Source organism: Chrysochloris asiatica, unplaced genomic scaffold, assembly GCF_000296735.1.
Source record: "Chrysochloris asiatica unplaced genomic scaffold, ChrAsi1.0 scaffold00014, whole genome shotgun sequence".
NCBI lineage: Eukaryota > Metazoa > Chordata > Mammalia > Afrosoricida > Chrysochloridae > Chrysochloris > Chrysochloris asiatica.
In genome coordinates, this window is record NW_006408532.1 from 13,049,662 (window position 1) to 13,075,058 (window position 25,397).

Below are 25,397 nucleotides of genomic sequence, written 5' to 3' on the forward strand. Positions count from 1 at the left end.
TATGATCGAGACTAATATCCCTAGACAGTTGATTTACATGGTGGGCAGGGCAAAAAAAGGTAACAATTCCTATTAGTGCAGTGATTCTTGACATGAGAGCAAAGACACATGGCACGTTTAAGGGCCAGGCACCGCAATGATTTGCCTAGCATCTGAAAACTTTAACAGGCAATAAAACCTTCGATGGTTGATGGACGATTGCAAAATCAGTAACATCTATTAACTCCCCATTCCCCTTCATTTGCTTTCTTGACTGCTGCTTCCATGAGTGTTGATGGTGGATCCAAGCAAAATTAAGTCCTTGACAACGTCAATCTTTTCTCCATTTACCATGACATAATTTACTGGTTCAGTGGTGAGGATTTTTGTTTTCTTTATATTGAGGTGAAACCCATACCGAAGGCTGTGGTCTTTTATCTTCATCAGTAAGTATTTTAAGTCCTCTTCCCTTTCAGCAAGCAAGGTTGTATCATCTTCTTATCGCTGGTTGTTAATCTTCCTCCAATCCTAATGCCACATTTTTTCTTCATATTATCCAGCTTCTTGAATTATGTGCTCAGCATACTGATCGAATAAGTATAGTGAAAGAACACAACCCTGGTGCACACTTTTCCTAAGTTTAAACCATTCAGTGTTCCCTTGTTCTTTCTGAACAACTGCCCCTTGGCCTATGTACAGGTTCCTCATGAGTACAATTAAATGTTCCAGAATACCTATGCTTCGCAATGTTGTCCATCGCTGGTCATGATCCACACAACTGAAAAATTTTGCATAGTCAGTGAAGCACAGGTATTCTCTGCTTTCAGCCAACATCCATATGATGTCAGCAATGATATCCCTCATTCTACATCCTCTTCTGAATCCGGCTTGAACTTCTGACAGTTCTCTATCTGTGTATGCTTGCAGCCATTTTTAAATTATCTTTAGCAAAATATGTATCAGTACTTCGTTCTTTTTATGGCTGAATAATATTCCACTGTATGTATACACTTGTTGTTGTTGTTAAGTGCTGTAGAGTCAGTTCTGGCCCATAGCGACCCTGTATAAGGTTTCTATGGAGCGGCCGGTGAGTTTGAACCACCAACCTTGTGGTTCAAACTGACCTTTTGGTCGAGTGCTTATCATACAGCACCACACCAGGACTCCTACATCGTATTTATCACTCATCTGTTGATGGACATATGAGTTGTCTCCACCTTTTGGTTACTGGCGTACAACTATCTAATGAAGGTTTAAATTAGAACCATTTAAAAACAGACATTCTTCTATAAATAATTAGTACTTATTTAGCAAATGAATGTTGTTGTTGTGATGTGTCCTTGAGTTGGTTCTATCTTATAGTGGCCATGTATAGGGTTTCCAAAGAGCAGCTGGTGGGTTTGAACTGCCAACCTTGTGGTTCACAGGCCATTGCTGATCCTATAGCGCCACACCAGGAGTCCAGCAAATGAATAAGACTTGTTTAATGAAATTGCTCAATGAGTCACAATACTCAAATATATAACAACTTGACAACTATTTGTTTTTATCTTTTTAAAGTTATTCTTATCTTAAAACATGTTTTTACATCTTTCAGCATACTATGAAAGTACATGAGAACATGAGAAAGCTCTATCATTCCAATCATGAACTAGGCTGTTATAAAGTCTGTTGTATTAAAATTAAGGTTTCAGTGGTGTTTCCATCCTAAGACAGACTAGGAAGAAAAGCCTATGGATTACAATAGTCCAATCCGCTAATCATTGGAAGGTGCAGGACCAGGTGTTGCTTCATTCTATTGTGCATAGGGCCTCTATGTGTTAGGGGCTGATTCAAGGGTACCCAACAATAACACGTGCTTATCCTCAGGGTGACCAGCGCTCCTATACCACCACCTTTAGACTCCTCAAAATACTTTCTAGGAGAAGCCAGTCATCAATGAAGAAGCCTAATTAACTTGCGGCCACCATGCTATAAGGAAACCCAAGTTAGCTATCTTCAGCTGTTCCAAGTATGTCATCCCAGGCACCAGGCATGTGAATGAAGCCTCGGCATATGCAACACAGAGAAGAACAAAGGAACCAAGTTGATACCAGAACTGAGGTCCCAGAATAGGGCCTCAGGTTAGTCATCCCAGCCATTTCCAGCCATTCAATTCATGCCAACCAAGACCCAAGTCCTGATGGAGCAGAGTCAAGCTTTTCTATGATGCTCTGGCAAAATCTTGACCCATTCAAAAAAAAAATTTTTTAAGTGCTGTCAAGTCAGTTCTGACTCACAGCCAGCCTGTATAGGGTTTTCAAGGAGCAAATGGTGGGTTTGAACCACCAACCTTGTGGTTGGCAATTCAGTACTGACCCTACAGTGCCATACCAGGACTCCACTCAACCAACAGCCTAATAAAACAAGTTGTTTTATATCATTAGATTGTGGCGTGGCTTGTTAGATTGCAGTAGATACTGGAGCATGGGAGGTATAGCAAACTGGGGCTTTGCCAGTTCCCAGTTACTATAGGTACCAGGCACCCAAGGCTGGATGTCTCAAAAAAAAAAGAACAAGATATCAAAAACATCCATTGCCCAGTGGAGCTTGCTACTACTACCCATTACTATGACTACACTAACAATGACAACAACACTGCCATCTCTGTTAGTAAATGACGTGGCAATGTGTCGTGCACCGTGTGAAACATTTTATAAACATGATTTCATTTTAACACACCAATAGATTTGACAACTATGAAAAATCTCAGTCTTCCGGATGAGAAAAAGGAGGCTTTCTGGAGGTTGACTGGCTTGCCTAAAGTGCCAGAGCTGACAATCGGCAGAACCTGAATTGGAATCTAGTCTGTGTGATTCTAGAGCCCAGCCCAGTAACCCCACCCTCTACTGTCCAAGCATGAGAGCTGCTTACCATCTCTCTAGAAACTCTTCAGGCTGCATGCTGCCTTCTATACCTGGTCTTCATTTGATCCTTCAGGACTAATGGGGTCTCACCCATAGAAATACACACAGCAGAAGGACGTGTCCAGAGCCTAGATGCCAGAGGTTGTGCCTGCCTGCTATTGTCCACGCTGGTAGAGCCCAGGGTCAATTAGCCATTCACAAACATTCGCTGTGCTCCCACTAAGAGCCACATCTGTGTTGAAGACTGGACTGGGAACTGGAGAACCCCCCAGATGGCTCCATCTAGTGAAGCAGACAGTCAGACACAGCATGAGCAGAAACATGCATCGCCACTGTACTGGGATTGAGGATACTGGGGAAGGGAAGGGGGACCCAGATGAGGTCCACTTTACCTCCCCGTAACCCAACCATCACCAGAAAAAGGAAACGTGAGGTTAGGATTCCAGCAGTTGAGACCATGAAGGGGTTAATCAGGTTGTATGGATCCAAGGTCTGAGAAGAAAGCTGAGGAGGAGAAAGGTGTCTTTGTCTTCACCTCCAGAGAGGATGGGTGGGCATTGCATCTACACTCGGGGGCAGTCTCCCTTTCACCTTGCCACCTCCTGTATCACTCTACCTCACCCCAACATCTTCCCGTCTCTGCTGTGCCTGCTTTCACTCAACCCTTCACCACCTTATTTTCACCCGAAGGGAAGCAGACACATGCAAAGCTGAAGGGCTGGTGTTACCCATGCTTCCCTCTGCACCCGTCACAGCTGGGCCGAGCTCTCTGCATGAACACCTCAGCATCGACAAACCCCAGTCTGTCTCAGGGACTCAGTGACTGTCTGAGGCATTGGGACCACCCCTCCCGGTGTCAGCCTCCTGTCAAGGACATTCTCAGAGGGAGACAGGCTCTGAAGGGGCTCAGCCTTGGGAGTGTAAAAGAGGCTAGAGGGCAGCTTTGGCCATGATCACAGCCAGGGCTGCCCAGATGGCTCCACCAGGAGACCTGTCCGCTGGAGAAGAAGTCACCCTGGGGCCCCGGGGGTCTGGCCTGTCATAGACAATTTCACAGCTGAATGGGTTGGAAGTTTTGTTCTTCTCAGAGGCCACTGGGGCCGTACCTGGAGAGACACTTCCAGAAGCCTTGGCCAGAATAGGAAGGGCACCCTGCACTTCTGGGTCCACCTTAGGCTTCCCAGAAAAGCCTGAGGATCTATTTGTTATTTTTAAAATCTGGATGCCTGCTTCAAAGCAAGTGCCTATTAACATCTCAGTCCAGTAAAAAAAAAAACAAACCTAAAAACTATACATGCTCTTTTATGCTGGACACAGCTAGGTGGTAAGAAACAGTAATAAACAAACCATACCTGGTCCCTGCTCCCCCATTCTTGTTTGGGGAAGAGACATTAAAGATGAATTACATTTGTTGAGTGGATGCATGAAGGAGTAGGGGGGAGGTTCCCACCTGCCTCAGTTTCCCCAGTGGACTAGCCATTGAACATACTAATATGTGTACCTCTCAGCAACAGACATAGCCTCTCCCTCTCTTCCAGGCAAGTATTATTTCAGTAGTATAAAATAACAATGTGCACTTTTGGAATGAAAGTCTAGTCTAAAAAATAAAATAAAATAAGGCCACGGTCTGCCACGGTCTCTCTGGAGGCACAGACCTGTTGGTAAGCAGGATCTCTGACCCTTTGATATACCCTCCTCATAAACAGGTCCTCTGGCCCTCAGCTTTTATTACCTGATGCTCTGTGTGGCTAGCTCGGCCAAGGGTTTCTCTCCAGCTGAGAAATTCTCCTACCTATTTTCCATAAGGAAATCTTTGTAGCAGTCCCAGTGGAAAAGTCAAAAGTTTGACTTGAAAAAAGGAGCTACTTCAAAAGCATTGTCAGACCGAGGTGAGGGTTTCTTTAAAATGCATAAATTACAGAGGGCATCCATTAAGCAACCTATAGGCGACCCTACAGTGGGGGCTCTGGGTGGAGGCAAAGGGACAGATGTGGACAGATCTGGGGAAGGTAAATAGAATAAAATACACGTTGAGGAAGTGAGTAAATTAATCTGTTTATTACTTACTGCTTGGGCTGTGTGTGTGTGTGTGTGTGTGTGTAGAAAAATGAAAGAAAAATGTGGAGTTTTTTTCAATAATAAAAAGGGAGTTGCACTGCAGGGCCCCTAAAGCTTGTGAAAAATTAAACTCGACGGATTCAAACTGTCCTATTTCCACTTCAAAAGAGAAGAGGCACTGAGCTCTTCCCAACTTATCTTCAAACGCCCAGCACCCTAGAAAGTTTCTTTAAAAAAAGAAAGCCTCCTGTTCCCCCAAGCACTGTACCGGTTACCGTACCCACTGTCTCTCCCTTTTCTAATTATACCCCTGTGAGTCTATTAATCAACTTGTAAATTATTTAGAGAGTCATGCGCTGTCTTCAGCTAGTACAAACACACGGCATGCAAAGACTTGCTGGAAATGGGCAGAGGTCCCTCAGGGTCTCCCCTCCGATGGTAAGAGAGCTTGCAGCTCACGGAAATGGCACTGTTAAAAACAAAAATCGCAGCTCGCTTACCTCCTCAGATGGAAAGATTTAAGTTCGTTGTCTTTTAACTCAGCAACTCTTTGCAAGTTTTTAACAAAAGAGAAAAGCTGGTCTATTGTCAAATCTTTAGTGTGCATTTAGTGATGAGAATATTAATTCCCTCTTTTAAAAAAATGAAGCACTCCAGCAAAGCACTGATCTATCCCGCCTGGGATCTGGACTTGCAGAAGGCTCTCAAAAATGCAATCATCCCAATTTGAGACTAGTTTGGCTTGTTTGTGTTATGACTGACTGCTGTATCTGCTTTTGTGAGGTCTCAGCATCAGAAAAGGTACAAATTAGAGGTTCAAATCTCCCACAGATTTCTTGTCTGAGATCCCATTAGGCCCAAAGGGACCATCTCCAGACAGAGGAGCACCTGGGAGTGGGCACCAATAATACAAAATTCATCTCACCTATATTTTTTTCTACACATCAGAACGTTCACTTCTATGGGAAAGTTAGTACACCAATTAAAAAGCTGTTTTCTCACCTGAAAATAAGTGTGTTGTTGTTGTTAAATGCCATCGAGTCGGTTCTGACTCATAGCAACCATGCACAGGGTTTCCAAGGAGCAGCTGACGAGCTTAAACTGCCTACCTTGTGGTTCAAACCGACCTTGCAGTCCAGTGTGTTCATTCACAGGACTCCCAGAAACAAGTACATGCCTGGCCTAGTCACCAAGGATTTGGGGTTTCCTATCATTGAAGTGTTCTAGCTGTTGGAGAGATGCCAGCAGGGGTGGGGTTGTATAGGAGAGGTGATTTAGAAGCTTCCTGGCAATTTGGCCATCCAGCTGGTTTGGCAGATCTTCTTCTCACTCCTGAGAGACAGGTGATGTACAAGGGTCTAATGAAAAACGCCACAGTTATGGACACACCCCCTCATAGTGGTCTCCTGACCTGACACTCCCAGCATGTTTTGAGTATGCTGTCGGTCACTCAAGATCAACATATCACACACTTAGAGCAAAGACTTCAACCAACAAAGACAGACTATTCCTTTGGCTGTTTTTAATATCTTTCCTGGGCAGACATTCTCCAAAGAAAGCCCAAGCAACGTGCAGGAATGAAAACAATTATCATAGTCGGGTAGACAGCAACTCTCCTGGACCAAACAGATGGTGACATTTTACTAGTTAGGTTCAGCAATTGGGTATTAGGTCATATCTACCGTCAACAGTCACTGGATCACCATTTACGGTTGGCACTCCGCGAGTAAGGATATTGTTGTTGTTGTTAAGTGCCGTTGAGTTGATTATGACCCATAGCAACCCTGTACAGGGTTTCTAGGGAGCAGCTGGTGAGCTTGAACCACCGACCTGACCTAGCAGTTCAAACGACTATGCAGTAGGGGCAGACAACATAAAAGAAACTCAGACTTCTTTGGAGGAGTGAGGAAAAGGGCTGGTTTTTATGTTAAGTAAGAACTGGGAAGCCAGACATTCTAATGGGCAAAGCCAGAATGAACGCTTTCCTTGGGAAGCTCTAGGGTTCCGGAATGAAGAAATCTCATTCTCCAAAAATCCCTTTGATAGGAAGGAAACCACAGGGAAGGAGCTGAGAGGTGGTGGCCACCGTTGATTTAAGCAGAGAACTGAGGTCTACTAGTTTCTTTGCCTGATTTCAGAGAGAGTGAGGAAAGCGTATTTGCACGCTGTGCCACACTACACATTGGTAATGGAGTCCATCAGAGCCAGCCATCTAATTTTAAATGGTATATAAACAGCTGAGAACTTATTTTTCCAGAAGCCCAGAATAGTTTTTCCTTGTTTTATACCAATGTCAAAGTGACAGGAGATTTCTAGTAACTAAGGCTGCATGATTTAAGGCTCGACCTTGTTCATCATATGCAACCCGAACTCCCATTGACTTGAATGGAGGTTGCCTGCATACAGTACGTGACGTGCAGAACCCTGGGGAATACATTTGTTCTGTTTGCTGCAGCGAGAGTCAGACTGAGTTTAGGTGGTCAGATCTACATATTTCAAAGTCCAGGGCACCGAATAAGCATCTCCCCAACTCTCTGTTCAAGGTGCCATCACCGAGAACCTAGGATCCAGAGATTTAAGACAAGACAAGATGGGGCCCTGGAGTCCTTTGCCCAGTAAATGTAGAAAGATGGGACAATGGAACAGTTATTAATTTTGCTGCCGACTCAAAAGAAGGAGGTGTTGGCAGCACCTATGAAGACTAAAAAAGAACATAACTAAGTTTGCAGAGGTCATGGCTGGGACATAACATGCTGAGGCCCAGTGGGGAGGAGGAAGAGGAGATGGCTCCATGGGGGCGGGGCTGTGGCCCTCTGGATCTATTCAGCTGAGCTGATGATGGTGAGATGATGACTGTGATGATGGCAAAGATGCACAGCTATAGCAAAACTGCACATCTTTGGGGCCTGCAACTCCAGGGAAACTGGAAAGAGGGCATGAGGCTGCCATGGGAGGGATCCCCATGAAACATGAACAGAAAGTGTGGCTGAATTGGCCAGCATCCAGGAACACAGGGCAGAGCAGAGAGCCCCCAGAGAAGGTCAAATCCCCAGAAAGGCAATGAGGCGTGTCCCTAGGAAGGGTCTGCGTTGCCTGACTTTGAGGGGTGGAGAACTGAGGATGGGGTTTCTAACTAGTTGGCTATGGGGGCTTCTATACTGGCTGGCTGGCTGGTGGGATGACTGGAAGGCTGTGATAACTGCCCAAACTCAGAGGATGTCTCTGACCCACTGCGGTGCGCTCTCTGCATCCTTACAATACTCCCAGCCCGTGGCTGAGCTCTATGAACCTTGTGAGCTTTGGGATTTCATGTGTGTAAATTCCCAGCATGCAGGGGACTGGCCGGGTCCACTTCCACCTTCCCAGAAATGCTGTTGGCACCAAGTGCATTGAGATACCTGAAACATGCCTAGGATTTTGAAGAGGAAAATCTGGGATGCCTCAGTGAGCCCCCAACTCTCCTAGAGTTTCTACCAGTGGGTTGAAAGTGTTAGGGGCTGGTGTACTGCCCTGCTCTCAAGTGTTTGGGAGGGTCCTTCTGTTCCCAGGGCAGTATGGGGAAAGTGAATTCTGCTGTCCCCTCTGCCTGGCTCTTCCTCAGAGAGGAGAAGCCTCTCACAGAAAGGCAATAGTCCCTCTGGCTCTCACTTTACAGGCTGCTGGTCCTTGGCCATGGGCTAGCGGGACCTCCCGCTTCTGCTTCCACTGAGTCAGGGCTCTTCCTGGGGTAAGGCTCCCCATCTCTACCATTGGGCTGTGGTCATTCACTAGGAAAGGGTCACCTCTGCATCTCAACTGCTGTCTTGTATAGCTTACCCATAGGTTTGGACTCAGAGGGTGTGTTAGGAAACCCCCCATGACCTCAGATCCCAGCCACATTCTCCACCTGCTGCTCCCAGAAAACCAAGTTCAGAACTTGGGGGATGGGGGGCAAGGAATGTGGTGTATTGCCATGGCCCAAACCGAGAGAGTGGCATTCTACAGATTAGGGAGCCTCCGAGTCACAAATGTCGCCAATGCTCAATTGGAGAAACGGGGAGTCTTAGCCAGGCTGCCAACTGCAGTTATTCAGAAATAAGCAATGCTGTGGTTGGCTAAACAGAGTTTTCGTGTTCAGTCTGACCTTCCCTTCAAAACTGAATTCTGCGACATTCATTTACATTTTCTTCCTGTTTTCAGTTGGTAGGGAAGTGGGTCCCTGCCAGACCTGGGTGGCTCTGGCGCCCACTCCTCTGCAAGCTGGGCGCTTTGGTCTTCTCGGCAGCCTCTCAACAGCCCACTAATGAGAGCCTGTTAGTGGTTATGAATGTAAATGCATTCTGTGTTATCCCTGTGAGGTCGGGATTAGTGAAATGACAGAATTTATTGCTTCTGTTAGGAAGATATGATACGGGTGGTTGTTGTTGTCTTTAATTTTTTAGGTCATGCAAAAGTATGGAGCTGCATAGTCTAAATAAACAAAAAGCTGTGAAATAACTGATTTAGCACAAAACACTGAAAACAGAAGTTAACCAGTTCTCAGTGACTTTACAGGAGATTGGGGAATGTGTGCTCAGCGTCCCTGTGTATACCAAAGACATTTGTATCTGACCCACCACTGAAATGACTCCTCTGCTTTCAGTCATGGATGAATTAAAACAAACGTGTACAAGGTTAATGCGCTTTGATTCAAACAAATTCATTTCTGTCTCTATAAAAGGAACTCATTAACACTAGGTCCCATTGACCTTAGAGACCTAGGGTAGAGGTTGAATAATAAAATGGTACCCACATCCAATGGTTAATTAGGAATTTTTAACTAGTAAATGTCCAACTCCGTAATAAGACAAAAGAAGATAAGAGAGGGAAGGAAGAAAACGAAATGGCTAAAGACTTCATAACCCTCATAAAGAATCAACATGGTAGGATGACCTCTTAGGTCAGTCATCATACATTTCAAGAACTCTGAGAACTAAGGGTGCTGTGATGAGTCATTGCTCTCTTTCCCAACAGTTGCTAAATTTACAAAAGTATAATATGACTTAAAACGCAGCGATAAATATAGCATATAGATACAAAGAACAATCAGAGGAAAAATTTGAATAGCCCTAAAATGCGAGGAAAGGAGCTATGGTGGCATAGTTGTTATGAATCGGGCTGCTAACCTCAGGGTCAGCAGTTCAAAACTAAATGAGGCTTTCTGCTCCTGTAAAGATTCACAGCCTCGGAAACCCTGTACAGGGTCGCTATGAGTTGGAACCGACTCTATGGCACATAACACCAACAACAATATGCAAGGAACCATTAAGAGTGGAGGACAGTAGCTTAATTGAAAAAATGGGCAAAGGACAAAATAATAAGTCCATAGGAAAAAATAGGTCAAGAATATAAAGAGACAATTCACAAGCGATGAAATACATGTGCCTAATAAACATCAAGAGTCCTGGTGTGGTGCTACCAGTTAATGTGTTAAGACTTCAAGGTCGGTTTGAACTTTAAAGTCAGTTTGAACCACAAGGTCAGTGGTTCAAGCTCACCAGTCACTCTTCAGAAACCCTATACAGGGGTTGCTATGAGTTGGAACCGTCTAGACAGCACTTAACAACAACAATAAATATTGGAGTCCTGGTGTGGTGGTATTGGATTAAACACTGGACCTCAAGGTCAGTGTGAACCACAGGGTCAGCGTTCAAACTCACCAGCCGCTCATTGGAAACCCTATACAGGGTCACTATGAATCAGAATCAACTCGAAGGCACTTCACAACAACAACAATAAACATTGGTGCTTCAGTGGTAGAATTCTCCTCTTCCATGTAGCAAACCTGATGCACCTCACCCTCAGCCACGGCCTCCTGCCTCTCAGTGGAGGTCAGCAGGTTGCTATGTTGCTAAACAGGTTTCAGTAGAGTTTGCAGACTAGGATGACCTACTTCTGAAAATCGGCCAATGAAAACCCTCTAAATCTTGGTGGTTCATTCTATTGGTCTACACAGGTTGCCATGAGTTAGGGGTCAACTTGATGGCAACTAATAACAACAATAAACATGAAATATGTTCAACTTCACGAGGAATCAAAAAGCCACATTTAGATGCAGACAAGCTTTTTAGTCGTCTAACAGATTGACAAAGATTCAAATGAATTACTGTGTTAGGCAGAACAACTGCCCACCGAAAAATGTCAACATGCTAATCCCTGGTTTCTGTGACTACGTTAGGTTACATAGTAAAAGGGACCTTATAGGAGTGATTCAGTTAAGGATCTTAAAATAGAGACAATATCCTAGATTATTCAGGTAGGCCCAATGCAATCATAAGATTGTTATAGGAGGGGGGTCAGGGTCAGAGAAAGAGATGTGAGGATGGAAGCAGAGGTCAGAGAGAGAGAGACTTGAAGATGCTGAATTGCTGACTGAGCAGCTGAAGGAAGGGGCTGTGAGCCAAGGAATGCAGGCAGCCTTTAGAAGCTGGAAAAGTCAAGGAAATAGATGCTTCCCTAGCGCCTCCAGAAGGAATGCAATCTTGCTGATGTCTGGATTTAAGGGTGTCTGACCTCCAGAACTGTAAGATAATAAATGTTAGTTGTTTAAAACCACTAAGTTTGCTACAGCCACAGTAGAAAGCAAATACGTTCACAATATGCAGAGATGGCAAAGCTATGAAGGAAACAGGCATTCCCATGCCCTATGTGCATTCATACCATACACATCCCACTTGGAGGGAGGCGTTACCTTTGACACAGTCCATCAATTTATCCTAAGATAATCAGGCATGCTTGCAAGACTGTGTATGTCTAGGGATGTGTGTTGCAGTATTACTGAAGGAGTACAAATTTGAAACCACTTTCTAATTTGTTTTGTATTTTTTTACTGTGGAAACATTTCAAATGTAGAGAAAAGTCATAAGCAGTACCAAAGAATTCCTACACATCCTTCTTTAGATTTATCTGTTAACATTTTGCCTCATTTGCTTATTTCTGTATCACTAAATGCTTGTTTAAAAACCAAAATCCACTGCTAAATGTTAGTTTGTTGTTGCTCTACACCATTGAGTCAGTTCCGATTCACAGCAACCCTGTATCGAGTTTCTGAAAGTAGCTGGTGGGTTTGAACGGCTGACCTTTTGTTTACCAGTCCAGTGCTTATCTTACAGCACCACCCCAGGGCTCTAATGCTTGCTAGTAGGGAATTTAATGAACATTCGGCCACACAACAGAACACTGTGCAACAAAATGTAAAGCAATATAAATCTGTGAACTTGGCACCAGTCATTCGTTGATCCAACACATATTCTTTCAGGTGCTAACAACCACCACTGCCCTCACTGAGGTAAATGGGAAGCTGCTATTATTAAAGAAATTACGCTTGAAGTATGCATCAGGTATCCAGTCATTGCTGGGGCTTGCTAGGATTACTTTCTAATAACCTCCCAGGCACAGAATATGTGCATCCTTCCTATCCAGTCTTTGGTGTGGCAGGTTAATGCGCAGACTGCAAAATCGTTTGAACCGCAAGGTCAGCAGTAGTTCAAGCTTACCACCAGTTGCTTCCTCGGAAGCCCTATACAGGGTCGCTATGGGTCAAAACTGATTTGACAAGATTTAACAACAACAATTCAGTCCTTCTGATAATTCAGCAAGGCAGGGATTCCTATCTTCATCTCACAGTTGAGAAGCCCAAGGAGCAGAGAAATGCAGCGTGGCTTCTTAAGGTTGGTGGGGGCAGCACCAGAATCTGAAGTAGACCCTGGAAGCACCAAAGCTTGCATTCTCTCTCATGGTGCCTCCTGCTTCCACCTCGTTCCATTTACCACCACAGAGACTTAGAAACTAGACTTGTCCACTGCACAACTAGACCTCCCCGCCGCACAGATCATTTTATCTGGTGGATCCCACGCCCCTCACTTAAAGTTCACCTCAGGGACTAAGACCATCTTAAGAGGGGCTTAGGTGAGACAGGGCAGGACATCTCCAGAGGCTCTTTCAGCTGATGGTTAGGATCAAGCAGTGTCTTCATCAACTTACTCTATCTAGACAATGGTAAGGGATAGCAACGAGCATTCTGCTGAGCCCCTCTCAGCCAACACTCACACGGCACATTATAATGGCAGTTTCTTCTTGCTATGGTCACATCAGACTTGAAAACTGAGCTTATACTGATTACCCAGAGGAGCTACAACACTTTATGCAAGAGAAGAATATGTGGGCGAGTGAAAACCCGCTGCCCCAGGGAAGAGATGCAGGGTCTGGAGAAGCCTAGCCACAAATTTTCTGTGTAACCTCGGCACCTCAGTACCATCTCCAGGGCTCATGTGTGAAGTTAGAAAGTTGGACTAGAATAATCTCAAAGATCATTCCTGGGGATGCCTTTCCTGGGGGTCATAGATGGCGTCTGGAAAGATGATCTGGTCTAACTTTCCCTACCAAACAGGTAAGCATCTAACCTCTTGAGGACCAGTGGAGTGGTTAGTCCATCCTCACACATCTGCAAGGCTGTCTTAACCTTCTGACTCATGACTACTGATTGAATAGAAATATCTGCCCAGAAGATTTGTATACACCACATAATAAAATACATGTGATCTCTCTTGGCTCTTAATTTTAAGTGTTGCTAGTTAAGAAATAGAGTCCTGGTGTGGCGCTGTGGGCTAATGCGCTGGACTGCAAAGTCCGTTTGAGCCTCAAGGTTGGCAGTTCAAGTTCACCAGCCACTCTTTGGAAACCCTACACAGGAAATCCTATGAATTGGTACTGATTTGAGGACACTTAACAACAACAAGTTAAGAAATGAAAATATGCTTGAGAAACAGAAACATTCTAAGCTGCCAGTAATAACACATTCTGTCCACAATGCCCCCTTGCTTGGAATCAGACATGGGAGCCAACTGGCCTTACCAAGGAATAACACATTAGGTCTTTGTTTATAAGAGACCCCAGATTCCATTTCCTTGTTGGTTGTTTCCCTCCCCAGGTACCGAGTCCCTCACATAGAGGCTGTGACAGCCTGGCAGTTAGTGGGAACTGTGGCATACCTGGCATCTCCTTCTCAAAAAAGGGTTGGATGAGCTCGCCAAATCTTGACTTGTTGGCCACAGCTTCTTTCAGCAGTTGCCCACAGCAGACTGGAGAGACAGAAACAGAAAGACACTGTTCAATTTTAAACAGAGGGAAGAATGAGGGGGAAAAAGAAAACCCAAGTGCTGCCTGCTGGGAGAAGAGAAAAAAAAAGGTCACTAAAGAAATATAAAAGGATTTCTCTATGTGTAGGTGTGTGTCCAAGTAAAAATAAATATCAAAAAGAAACTGAGACATAAAAAAAAAAAAGAAGCTGAGGAGGAAGATGTGGAATGAAAAAGAATGAACCTGACAAAAAAAAAAGGTATGAAAAATGAATGGGGCAAGGTAGACACTAATGAGGGATGTTGCCAAGCTAGGAACTCCTGCAGGGCCTCAGTGGCACCTGGAATCACTTACTGAGTTGTACGTGCAGCTCCCCAGGTCAGTGATGAGGAACAACGCTCAGAGGGAGAACGACTTAACTCGTTGCTGAGTTATTTGCCATGAAGGCAATGAGCACAGAAAAGGGTGGGGACGCTTGTTGCCTCCACAGCCCTTCTGTTGGGAAGGCATTTCCATGGAATGGTGGGTCATGATGTGTCATGCACACTAACATTTAAGCTACATATAAACAGACTAATGCATAATTAAAAGGCACCATTCTGTAGTTGGACTCCTGGTGGGGCACTGTAGGATCAGCACTGAACTGCGAGCCACAAATCAGCAGTTCAAACCCACCGACTGCTCCTCAGAAATTCTATACAGAGTTGATATGAATTGGAACCAAGGCTTATTGGCACTTAACAACAACACCATTCTGCAGTTATCCAACTAGGTGTCCTGTTATCTCCCTTTGGATACATGCTCCCTGCAAGCAGCAACCTTTCTATCACAAGCAACTTCTGTGGCCATCATGTGGGAGGTATCAACTGAGAGATTTTGAGTGATTAAATATAGGATACCAGAATACCAACTGAGAGGGAAAGAGTCTTCACACCAAGGACAAAGTCTATCCCCTCAGTACACAGAGTTGATAGGGACGGGCAACTTAGACATCAGCTACCTATAATGTGGGGGGAGGGGAGAGAAGCTATAAAAGGCACATAGTGGCTGGCTTATAAGTTTTCAAGAGGGAGTTTTGTTTCAGAGTGTGCGAGGGAAGAGAGAATCTCCACTGAATACTTTTCATCTTGTCTAGATGGATCTGGTGAAAGGAGATGGGGATAGGATTCTTTTGATTCAATAGTAATTGTTATCATGACTAATTGCAATTGTCACAACTATAAAGGTAGAAGTTGTATAACCAAAAAGGGGGGTGAAGTTAATAATCTTACAATCCAGGATCAGAGGATCCTAGTACCATCAATAGAGAAGAGCACAGGCAGAATGAGGGACCTTATCCAGAGAAGCAGTGACACCAGAGATGGAGGCAGAGGTGACAGCATGGAGAGATACAGCAGCTGAAGACTCTAGACTCATGGAAAGAGAAAGGCTGTGTGCTGGCAAGACAGGAGGCAGGCTTGCAAAATGTGTCCGTTGGTTGTTTAAACTATTATATATTCCTTAGTGTTTTTGTGTACATAAAAAAAAAAGGGGGGGGCGGTAGAGGCAAATACTGTTAAGTGCTGGTGCATGGAGGGGATTGTAATCATTGCATTGAAACAAAATATGCTTGGTTGAATGCAAAACCGATGTTCTCCCAAGTAAACTATCATTCAATTCACAATAAAAGTATTGAAATAAATAAATAAGGCTACCATCTTCTGGTGTGGCACTGCAAGATAAGCACTGGACTGCTAACTGCAAGGTTAGTAGTTCAAACCCACCAGTTGCTCCTTGGAAACCCTACACTGGGTTGCTATGCATCAGAACTAACTTGATGGCATGTAACAACAACCATCTCCTAAAGAAACCCCATTGGTGTGGTAATTAAACACTTGGTCGCTAATCAAAAGGTTGGCAATCTGAACCACCCAGCCACCCAGCACAGGAAAGTTGAGCATCAAGGTTGTATCCTTTCACCATACTTATTCAATCTGCATGTCAAGCAAGTAATCCAAGAAACTGGATTATATGAAGAATAACAGTGACATTAGGATTGGAGGAAGAGACATTAACAATCTGTGATATGCAGATGGCACAACCTTGCTTGCTGGAATCAAAGAAGACTTGAAATTCTTACTGATGAAGATCAAAGACGACAGCCTTCAGTGTGGATTGCACCTCAATGTAAAGAAAACGAATATTCTCACAAATGGACCAATAAATGGAGAAAAGATTGAAGTTTTCAAAAATGTTGGTTTGCTTGGATCTATCAATACTCACGGAAGTAGTAGTCAAGCAATCAAACAATGCATTGCTTTAGGCAAATCTGCTGCACAAGATTTCAAAAGCAAAGATGTCAGTTTGAAGACTAAGGTTCACTTGACCCCAAAACATGGCATTTTCAATCACCTCATATGCACGTGGAAGTTGGACAATGAAGAATTGATGTATTTGAGTCATGGTGTTGGAGAACAAACAAATCTGTCTTAGAAGAATTACAGCCTGAATGCTCCTTCGAGACAAGGATGGTGAGATTTTGGCTTTCGTATTTTGGATGTGTTGTCAGGAAAGACCAATCCTTGGAAAAGGATATCATACTTGGTAAAATGGAGGGCCAGTAAGAAAGAGGAAGATTCCTACCCCCCACAAACAGGATAGAGTGTCACAGTGACAGCAACAATGGGCTCAAACTTAACAACTGTGAGGATGGCACAAGACTGGGCGGGGTTTCATTCTGTTGGCAAAGGGTCGCTATGAGTTAGAACTGACTCAAGAGCACCACCTAACAACAACAGGAGCTCCACTGGAGAAAAATCTGCTCCCATAAAGATTAGTTAAGAAAACCTAATGGGGCAGTTCTACTTTGTCACGTGGGGTTCCTAGGAGTCAAAAATGGACACAGCAGCACCTAACAGCAACATGTTTATAATAGTTCTTTTTAAGTCCTTGCATTGTAACATTTGTGTTCCCTGTTCATCTGAGTTCACAGCCTGGTTTCTCTCCTTTTCTGTGTCACAATTTCCCGCTCTTTTGCATGTCAAGCAGTTTTGGATTATATGCGGTACATTGTGGATACCTCATTATTTAGAGTCTATAGTCTATAGTTCTGCTTCAAGAAGTATTGAGTTAAAAAGAGTTGAGTTCTTCTGCGTCTCCTGACTGTTCTTAACAATCAATAGAAGGCTCGAGCCCTCTCTTGTAGGGCAGAGGTATGATTAGCACTCCTGGTAATAAATCTGTGTTCCAATGGAGGAACTGTTTCTATTCTGATCCAAGACCTATCTCTCAGTAGTTGGTTTGCAGGATCCCAGTCCCCACTGACCATTGAAAGGCTGCTCCAGCAATGAGTCCTCCTTCACTTGCTTCTTTAATGAACCTACATCAGCGAATCAGTTCCATGAGCCTATAAACATATAATGACATGTAGACGGCTCACATGCCAGAAGTGACAGCAATTGTGTCCTCTTTGGGCCCTGGAACAACTGTTTTTGCCTCACTCTCTTCTCCTTCCAACTTTATAACTTGTTTCTCCTGTGAGTCTGGTGACTATGAATGAAGTCTTCAAAGGCTGGTCACCCCAAATTAAGGGCTATAATTTGAAATTTTTAAAGTGCCGGGTGAAGCAGTAAATTAGAATATTTAAAAGCATGAATTCTAAGCCAGAAACAAGAGGTCCGTATTCTATGGATCCATTACCAGAAATCTCCAGGACAGATAAATCCATAGAGACTGTGCAGATTGGCAGTTGCCCGAGGCTGGGGAAGGAGGATGGGGGGGTGGAGGAAGGAGGAGAAAGTGCTTACTGGGTATAGGGTTTTGTGTTGAAATGATAGAACTGGGTTGGAACTTAACAGAGGTGGTGATTACACAACATTGTGAATATATTAAATGCCACTGAATTGTTCACCTTATGTTGACTTTGTTATGTAAATCTCACCTCAGTAAATTAAAAAACCAAACATGAGTTAAAAAAAAAAAAAAAAGAGTTGCGTTCCAACGGGCGGTTAATTTATTGGAGGGTCAACTTGTTGAAACTTGTTTTTAGGCTTTGTTGAGGTAGGACGAACATAGTTCTTACTCTAGGGCTAAAGTATTCCTGCACCTAAGATGTAGACTTTTACAAGTTCCACCTGAATGTCTGGAGTATTTGGCAAGGCCTTTCCACTTTGGCTATCAGAATGCCAACACTTCCTGGTACTGTGTGAATTTCCACTCAGTTCACAGTTTCTCAATAGCTGTTCTCTATCAGGCCTCATAATGGCTAACCAAAATGCTGATAGTTTGAATCCACCAGTAGCTCTGTGGAAGAAAACACCTGGTGATCTGTTCCCACAAAGTTTACACAGGAAGTCCCCCTATGAGGCAGTTCTACTCTGTCACATGAAGTTCATATGAGTCAGAACCTACTCAACAGCAAGCAACTTCATTATAAATATGCTTAAAACTTTAAAAAAATATATAGTTAAAATGAGTGAACAGATGAGGAATCTCAAGAGAGAAAAGGAAACTATAAAAGGAACCAGATAGAAATTCATTTAAAATACTGGGTCATTGTTATTGCTAAGTACCGTCAAGTCGGTTCCAACTCATAGTGACCCTGTATAGAGTTTCCAAGGAGCGGCTGGTGAGTTTGGACTGCTGACTTTGTGGTTCAAACCTATCTTAGGTCTAGTGCTTGTCCTAAGATGCCGCACCAGGACTCCATACTTACTGGGTCATACAATATTTTTTAAGAAAAATAAATAAAATCACTGGATGGGCTTTGTGGCTGATGGTATGCAAATACTACAAAAGAAAAGATGGTGAATTTGAAGATCGAAAAACCAGGCAATAAAAGTATCCAAAATTAAGCAAAGAGAGGGTGTTAAAGGACTGAAAAACAGAACAGAACCTCTGAGAACTGGAAGGCAATAGCACGCAATATAACAGATGTCGTAAGAGTCCCGGTAGAGAGGGGAGGAAAGAGTGAAAGACAAAGAAGAGAATGAGAATGAATGAAAATAGTAGCAAAGTAATTTCCACATTTGATTAAAAACAACCCACATAACCAAAAATCTCTGAAATCCAGGCAGAATAAATGTGAACCAAACCATACCTGGATACATCAGAGTCAAATACTAAGAATTAAGGACAAAGAGAAAATGTTAGAAGCAGTTGATGGGGGAAAATGCGCTACACATACACAAACAGTGATAAGAATGTCTGCCTTCTCATCAGAAGCAAAGCAGACCAGAGTGATACCTTTAAAATGCCGAGAGAAAAACACTGTCAACATAGATTTCTGTACATAGCAAAACATCCTTCAAAAAGGAAGGTGAAATGAAGACATTTCCAGCCAGATGAAGCCTGGATTTGTCACTAGCAGATTTGTACAACAAGAAATATTAAAGGAAGTTCTTTAGGCTGAAAGAAAATGATACCTAATAGAAATTTGGATCTAAAGAAAGGAATGAAGAGTGTTGATGTGCGGGTAAATAAAAAGTCATTTCCCTTCTCATGTCTAACTTCTTTAAAAGAAAATGACTGCTTCAAGTAAAAAAATATAATTACAATGTATTGTTGGGCATATAAAACACGAGGGAGTTTCAAAAAGTTCATGGAAAACTTCCATTATCTTTTAAGATCATTTTTCTGTAAACGTTTTGAAGTCCCTCATATGTAGAAGTAGAATGTCTGACAACGATAGCTCATTTCATTATAATATTTGACTTTGCCTTCTCGAGCTACCCTTTGACATTTTCTGTTCAACTCTTTACCTCATGATTTCTTCCATTTGCTTTAGCATCTCTATGCTGGGAAAACAAGTTTCAGAGTCTCTTCTGACGTCCATTTTTGTCTTTTCCTTCTTTCTTGTCTTCTTAATGACCTTTTACTTTCTTTCTGTATGATGTTCTTGGTGTCTTTAGTGTCTAATGCATCAAATCTGTTCTTCATATTATCTCTAAATTCAGTTTGGATATGTCCAAGCTCATATTGTGGCTCTTGTGGAATTGTTTTAATTTTCTTCAGCTTCAGCCTGAACTTGCATATGAGCAATTGGTGGTCTGTTCCACAGTCTGTCCCTGGCCTTGTTTTGAATGATGATATGGAGCTATTCCAATATCTCTTTCCACAGATGCAGTCAATTTGATTTCTGTATATTCCATCTGGTGAGGTCCATGTGTATAGCCATCTTTTATGTTGTTTAAAAAAAGGTATTTGCAGTGAATAAGTCTTGCAAAATTCTATCATGCGATCTTCAGCATCATTTCTATCACCAACGTCATATTTTCCAACAATCGATTCTTCCTCTTTGTTTCCAACCTTTGTATTCCAATGGCTAGTAATTATCAATACATCTTGATTTTATGTTTGATCAATTTAAGACTGAATAAGTTTGAAAACACAATCAAACATGCTATTCTAATTAACATTTATAAGACACATATTCAACAATAGCAGAATGTACATTCTTTTTAGCCACAATGGAGTTAAACTAAAAATAAGGAACAAAAAAATCTGGAAAATCTCCAAATATTTGGAAATGAAGCAATACACTTCTAAATAATACATCACTCAAAAGGGAATCACAAGGGGAAACAGAAAACATCCTGCACTGAAAAGTAATGAAAACACAGCATATGAAAATTTTTGTGAGAAACAGTTACCATAGTGTTAGAGGAAAATGTATAACTTTAAATGCTCATATTAGAAAAGAATGGCATAAAACCACCGTCTACAACCACCTGACTCTATAAAGTCTCCTCTTTCCTAAAGAGTCACAGTTTGGGAAAGAATAATTATAATCTTGATGAAGATGCTCAAAAAAGGCAACTGTCTTTTTTGCTGTGGGGCACAGGTGAGGCAGCATGGCTTTGGATACAATCTGGCCAGGGATGCTGGGTCAGCTTTACTTCACTTTGCTTGCTCTTTCTCCCCAAGTCCCAGAGGACTCACTTGGCCCTTAAGTTCCTCGCTTACTTATTCTACATGTGATCCTCTGTCTACCCAGTAAAGCACATTGCATATAGCAGGCACTCAATAAGTAATATTGATAATATTGTACTAAAAATCTTCACACTTGTTTCTGATTAGAAAAAAAGAATCAGAAATAGATAATTCACCACCCTCTAGAGACAGCTAGTTTGGTTTAGGGGTGTTCCTTCACATTTTTTTCTGAGTACAAACTAACATACTTTTTTTTTTTTTTTTAAATAGGCTATTTTTAGAGCAACTTTAGGTTTAATAAGGAGCCCTGGTAGTGCTGTGGACTGATAACCACAAGGTTGGTGGTTCAAACGCACCAGCGGCTCCATGGGAGAAAAAGCTTGCAAATATTTACCATCTCAGATAGCCTATATAACACAGGTGTGAGTCAGACTCGACTCAGTGGCAGTGGGTTTAGTTTTGGTTGGTTAGGTTTAACCAAAAACTTGTGCAGCGAGTAAAGCATTTCTAAGTACTCCTTCTCCCTATTACAATTTTTCTTATCAATAACATTTTGCAGTCCTGTGATACATCAGTTACAATCAATGAACCAAAAATTATATGTAACCTATTTTTAAATACCATTGACCTGCTTTCTGCCCTCTCTCTTTTAACAATATATTATAGCCAAAAAGTGCATTTATAGGTTTTGCGTGACTAATTTCCCAGTACTACATTGTATGGATGTGCTATAATGTATTTAATGAACCCTCTTATTAACAGATGGAGCCCTGGTGGCACCGTGGGTTAAGCACTGGGCGGCTAACCAAAAGGTCAGTGAGTGGGTCAAACCCACTAGCCACTGTATGGGAGAAAGATGAGTGTGTTGTTCCCATAAAGATTTACAGTTTCCGAGACCCTAAGGAGCAGTTCTACTGGGGACTTCTATTTCCCATCATCCATCCTTCACCTCCCTCGGGAAGTGTCTGAGTGTTTCCGTGGACTCAAATCCTAGGCGTGAAAGCACTAGGTAAAAGGATTTGCACAATTAGCAGTTTAACCAATAGTGGCCTTTTCCTCTCAGAAAGATTGTGTCAGTTTATATTCTTTAAAAAAAACCACATCACAGTGAGTTGGGTTGTTGGTTTGTGGATGTTTTCCTGTGACTTAGTGCCATAAAAAGGCAAGAACCAAGTCAGGGGTTGCTGCAGGGTGGCTGGCAGTTCCCAAACCTCTGGATTCTGACAGGCCTTTGCCGAGAGACCCCAACAGTGCAGCACATGCCTCTTCCAGACTTCGAGCTTATCCCCCGATTTACTTAAATCTCATCATGTCTTGGACTTTCCAAGCACAGTCTTGGGAAAGGTGAGCTTGCTGAGTTACTGTCCAAATGTTCGGTTATCATGGTAAACTGACTGCATGCGAAAACCATGAGCTTTTCTATGTTCATTTCTGAAAAAAAAACTGAATCAGGAAATTTCATTTCTTCCTGATTGTTATTGTTGTTAAGTATCCTCGAGTTGGTTCCAACTCGTAGCAACCCTGTATAGGGTTTCCAAAACATGGCACTGTGACAATGATTCACAGGAAACTATGCACTGTATTGGAGTCCTGGTGTGGCACTGGAGGATAAGCACTGGACCATGAGATGGGTTTGAACCAAAAGTTGGTGGTTCAAAACCCCCAGACACTCCTTGGAAATCCTACACAGGGTTGTCATGAGTTGGAACCAACCCAATGGCACTTAACAACAACCAATGTCTGTAGGAGGAGGGCATGGTGGCTTCATAATAAGCACTGGATTGTGAACCACGAGGTCTGTGGTTCCAGCCTGTCAGCTGCTCCGCAGAAGAAAGATGAGGCTTTCTGCTCCACAAAGATTTTAAAAGCCTCAGAAACCCTAATGGAGTTGCTACATATGCATTTTCCACAAACTTTTTAAAGCCCCTTCATATATATAAATATGTATCTATAATAGTAAAAAATATATAATAATTACAAATATATCTGTATGTATGTATTTGTGTGCATTATAGATAGTTGAATGACTGTTGTTGCTTTTAAGTCCCATTGAGTCAGTTCCAACTAATAACAATCCTGTACAGGGTTTCCGAGGCTTTTAAATCTTCGAGGGAGCAGAAAGTACCATTGTTCTCCTGCGGCTCTAACTGCGGACCTTGTGGTTCAGTCTAGTGCTTATTGTATGGTAGGCATGTATGATATGGAGTATACATACATATGTGTACAAGGGAGCTTCAAAAAGTTCATGGAAAAAATTCCCATTATCTTTTCATTCCATGTTCCCACAAACTTTTTGAAGCTCCCTTGTATATGTATACGTTCAAGGGTGCAGACCTCAAAGTAGTAAATAAAGTAGAGGTTGCTTAGGTTTGTGGCGTGTTGGGGGGAAACTGTGCCTTAAACTTCCCCTGACTGAACTGTATGTCTGCTACAATTTCTTCCTCCTTTCCAACTCTTTATCCTCTTGAAGACAGGCTGGCATCCAAGACCACCTGGGACCACCCTGGGAAAGACCTGGAGGGCTGATTTCAATATTTTCTTTCCTTCTGGTAAAATATTTATTGAAACTGTGCAAAGCTAGAAGTCTTCCTCTGGTTCAGAAATTGTTTGCCTGTAAACACACTGACCTGGGTTGGGGGAGTCAAGAGAAGCGAGAGAAAATAAATAAACAGTGGATTCAGATTATGCAAGAGCTGTGGCTTCAAGGGAGAATACGGAGGTGAGACGGAAGCACGTCTGTTGTGTAGCATAGAAACCTATCGCTCCAAAGGATTTAGAAAATGTTGACTGGAAAATGATCTTTGGGCTGCGAATATAGTTATATTGGCGAATGTTTTTATGGCAATATAGTTTGGAAAAAGAAAAAAAAAATCTTATCCCTGTCAAGATGAACTAACTGAAAATTGTTTAGAGCAGATAGCAACAAAGAAAAGGGATGCTGATCTCCTCACTCTCTTTGTCACCCCTCCATAAAACAGGAACTTTCAGGAAGACAGAAAGTTCTAGAAGCAGGGTTACTTCTAGGGTACTCACAGTTGATAAGGCCATATTTTTGTGCCAAGAGGGCGGCCTGCAGGCTTTTCCCACTGCCCACGGGTCCACACAGCAGCACCTTCGGGGTGAATGGGGCATTGGATCGATGTTTAGTTTGTACATAGGTCAGAGCTGGAAAGAGAGGATGTGAGGATAGTTAAAACCAAGTCCTAAGCAAAGGGAAACCAGCTAGCAACACCTTTGCTTTGACTTTTTTAATGGCAGCAATTACTCCTCTCTTTTACAACACCATGGAAAGCCTGTGTGTGTGTCTGCCACAGGATGTAGTGAAAGAATTACACTTCAGGTCTGGGCGTGAGGTAGGGCCAGGGCAGTTAAATCCTCAGAAGCCCTGGAATTTCTCTAAAACAGCACAGCAGGCGCCTGTGCTTCCCAACTGATTGAACTGGTTGCTCCGGGGTGTGTGTGTGGTGGTTGCGGGGCTTAATCCTGGAACATGAGACACATACAGTATGGGGCTGGGATGTTTCCAAATGGATTCTGGGCTGAACCTCTAACCTGGAGCCTTGGGGACCAGGCTGGAGGAGGTTAGCTAAGGCTTTCTGCTGCCGTGTCAGATAAAGGCTTTGAATAATGTGTCAGGCTGAGCGGGGCCTGGCATGCAGGGGCTTTTGAAGGACTCAGGAAATGGGGGAGAGTAATTTGTGCAGCTGCACTCTGGTGACACCAACTTTGTTGCAAGTCTCTAAAGAGTCGGTGATCAAATAGGTCACTGGGGTGGGCAGATTTAGCCGCATGGCCCTGACCTGTGATGTGCCCCTGGCATTTGATGAACAAAGAGAAATGGCAAGACAGAGGTGAGCATCTCCAGCAATAAGGTTACCCACACAGTAGGGGCACTGGATGCCAAGAAGTCACAGGGAAACAACTATTGAACATCAAACCGGGTCACCTCCCACTTGGCTGTGAGAACAAGCTGATTAGGCAGTAAAAGGGCAGCTTTTCGGGCACCTGAGCAAGAGGAGCTGAGGCCTGCCAGCCAGTGTCAGGCTCCCCACTTCCCGCCAGCCCACATCAAAGCAGAGCCTCCTTCCCCAGGTCTTGCTTCCTGCATGGCCCAGAGCGTCATTGGCAATGGCAGTGTGAGCGACCCTGTTACATCTTCCCTGACAATGGATTCCATCCTACACACACCCCTTCTGAAACCTGGTCACCCTAAAACGGTTTACAGGTTTGGCAGGATTGTTCCACTATGGCACTACTGGCATTTTTGGTCTGATGAATGTTTGTTGTGAAAGGCTGCCCTGTGCATTACAAGGTGTTGAACAGTATCATTGACCTCATCCCATTAAATATTAGTTGTGACAACCAACTATGTCTTCACACATGGCCAAATGTCCCCAGGAAGGCAAAATCCCCCCTAGTTGAGAACCACTGGGATAGGTTCCTTATGCA

At 43.1% G+C, this 25,397-nt stretch overlaps 1 protein-coding gene across 1 annotated transcript in view; it reads right to left on the reverse strand.

Moving 5' to 3' along the window:
- AK8 (adenylate kinase 8) overlaps nt 1–25,397 on the reverse strand; it is a 203,626-nt gene that overhangs the window by 106,147 nt on the left and 72,082 nt on the right. The window contains exons 9-10 of the mRNA XM_006834996.1: nt 23,982–24,113; nt 13,952–14,041 (exon numbers count right to left, since the gene is read on the reverse strand). Of these exons, the coding sequence (XP_006835059.1) occupies nt 13,952–14,041; nt 23,982–24,113 (222 nt within the window). The remainder of the gene's footprint in view (nt 1–13,951; nt 14,042–23,981; nt 24,114–25,397) is intronic.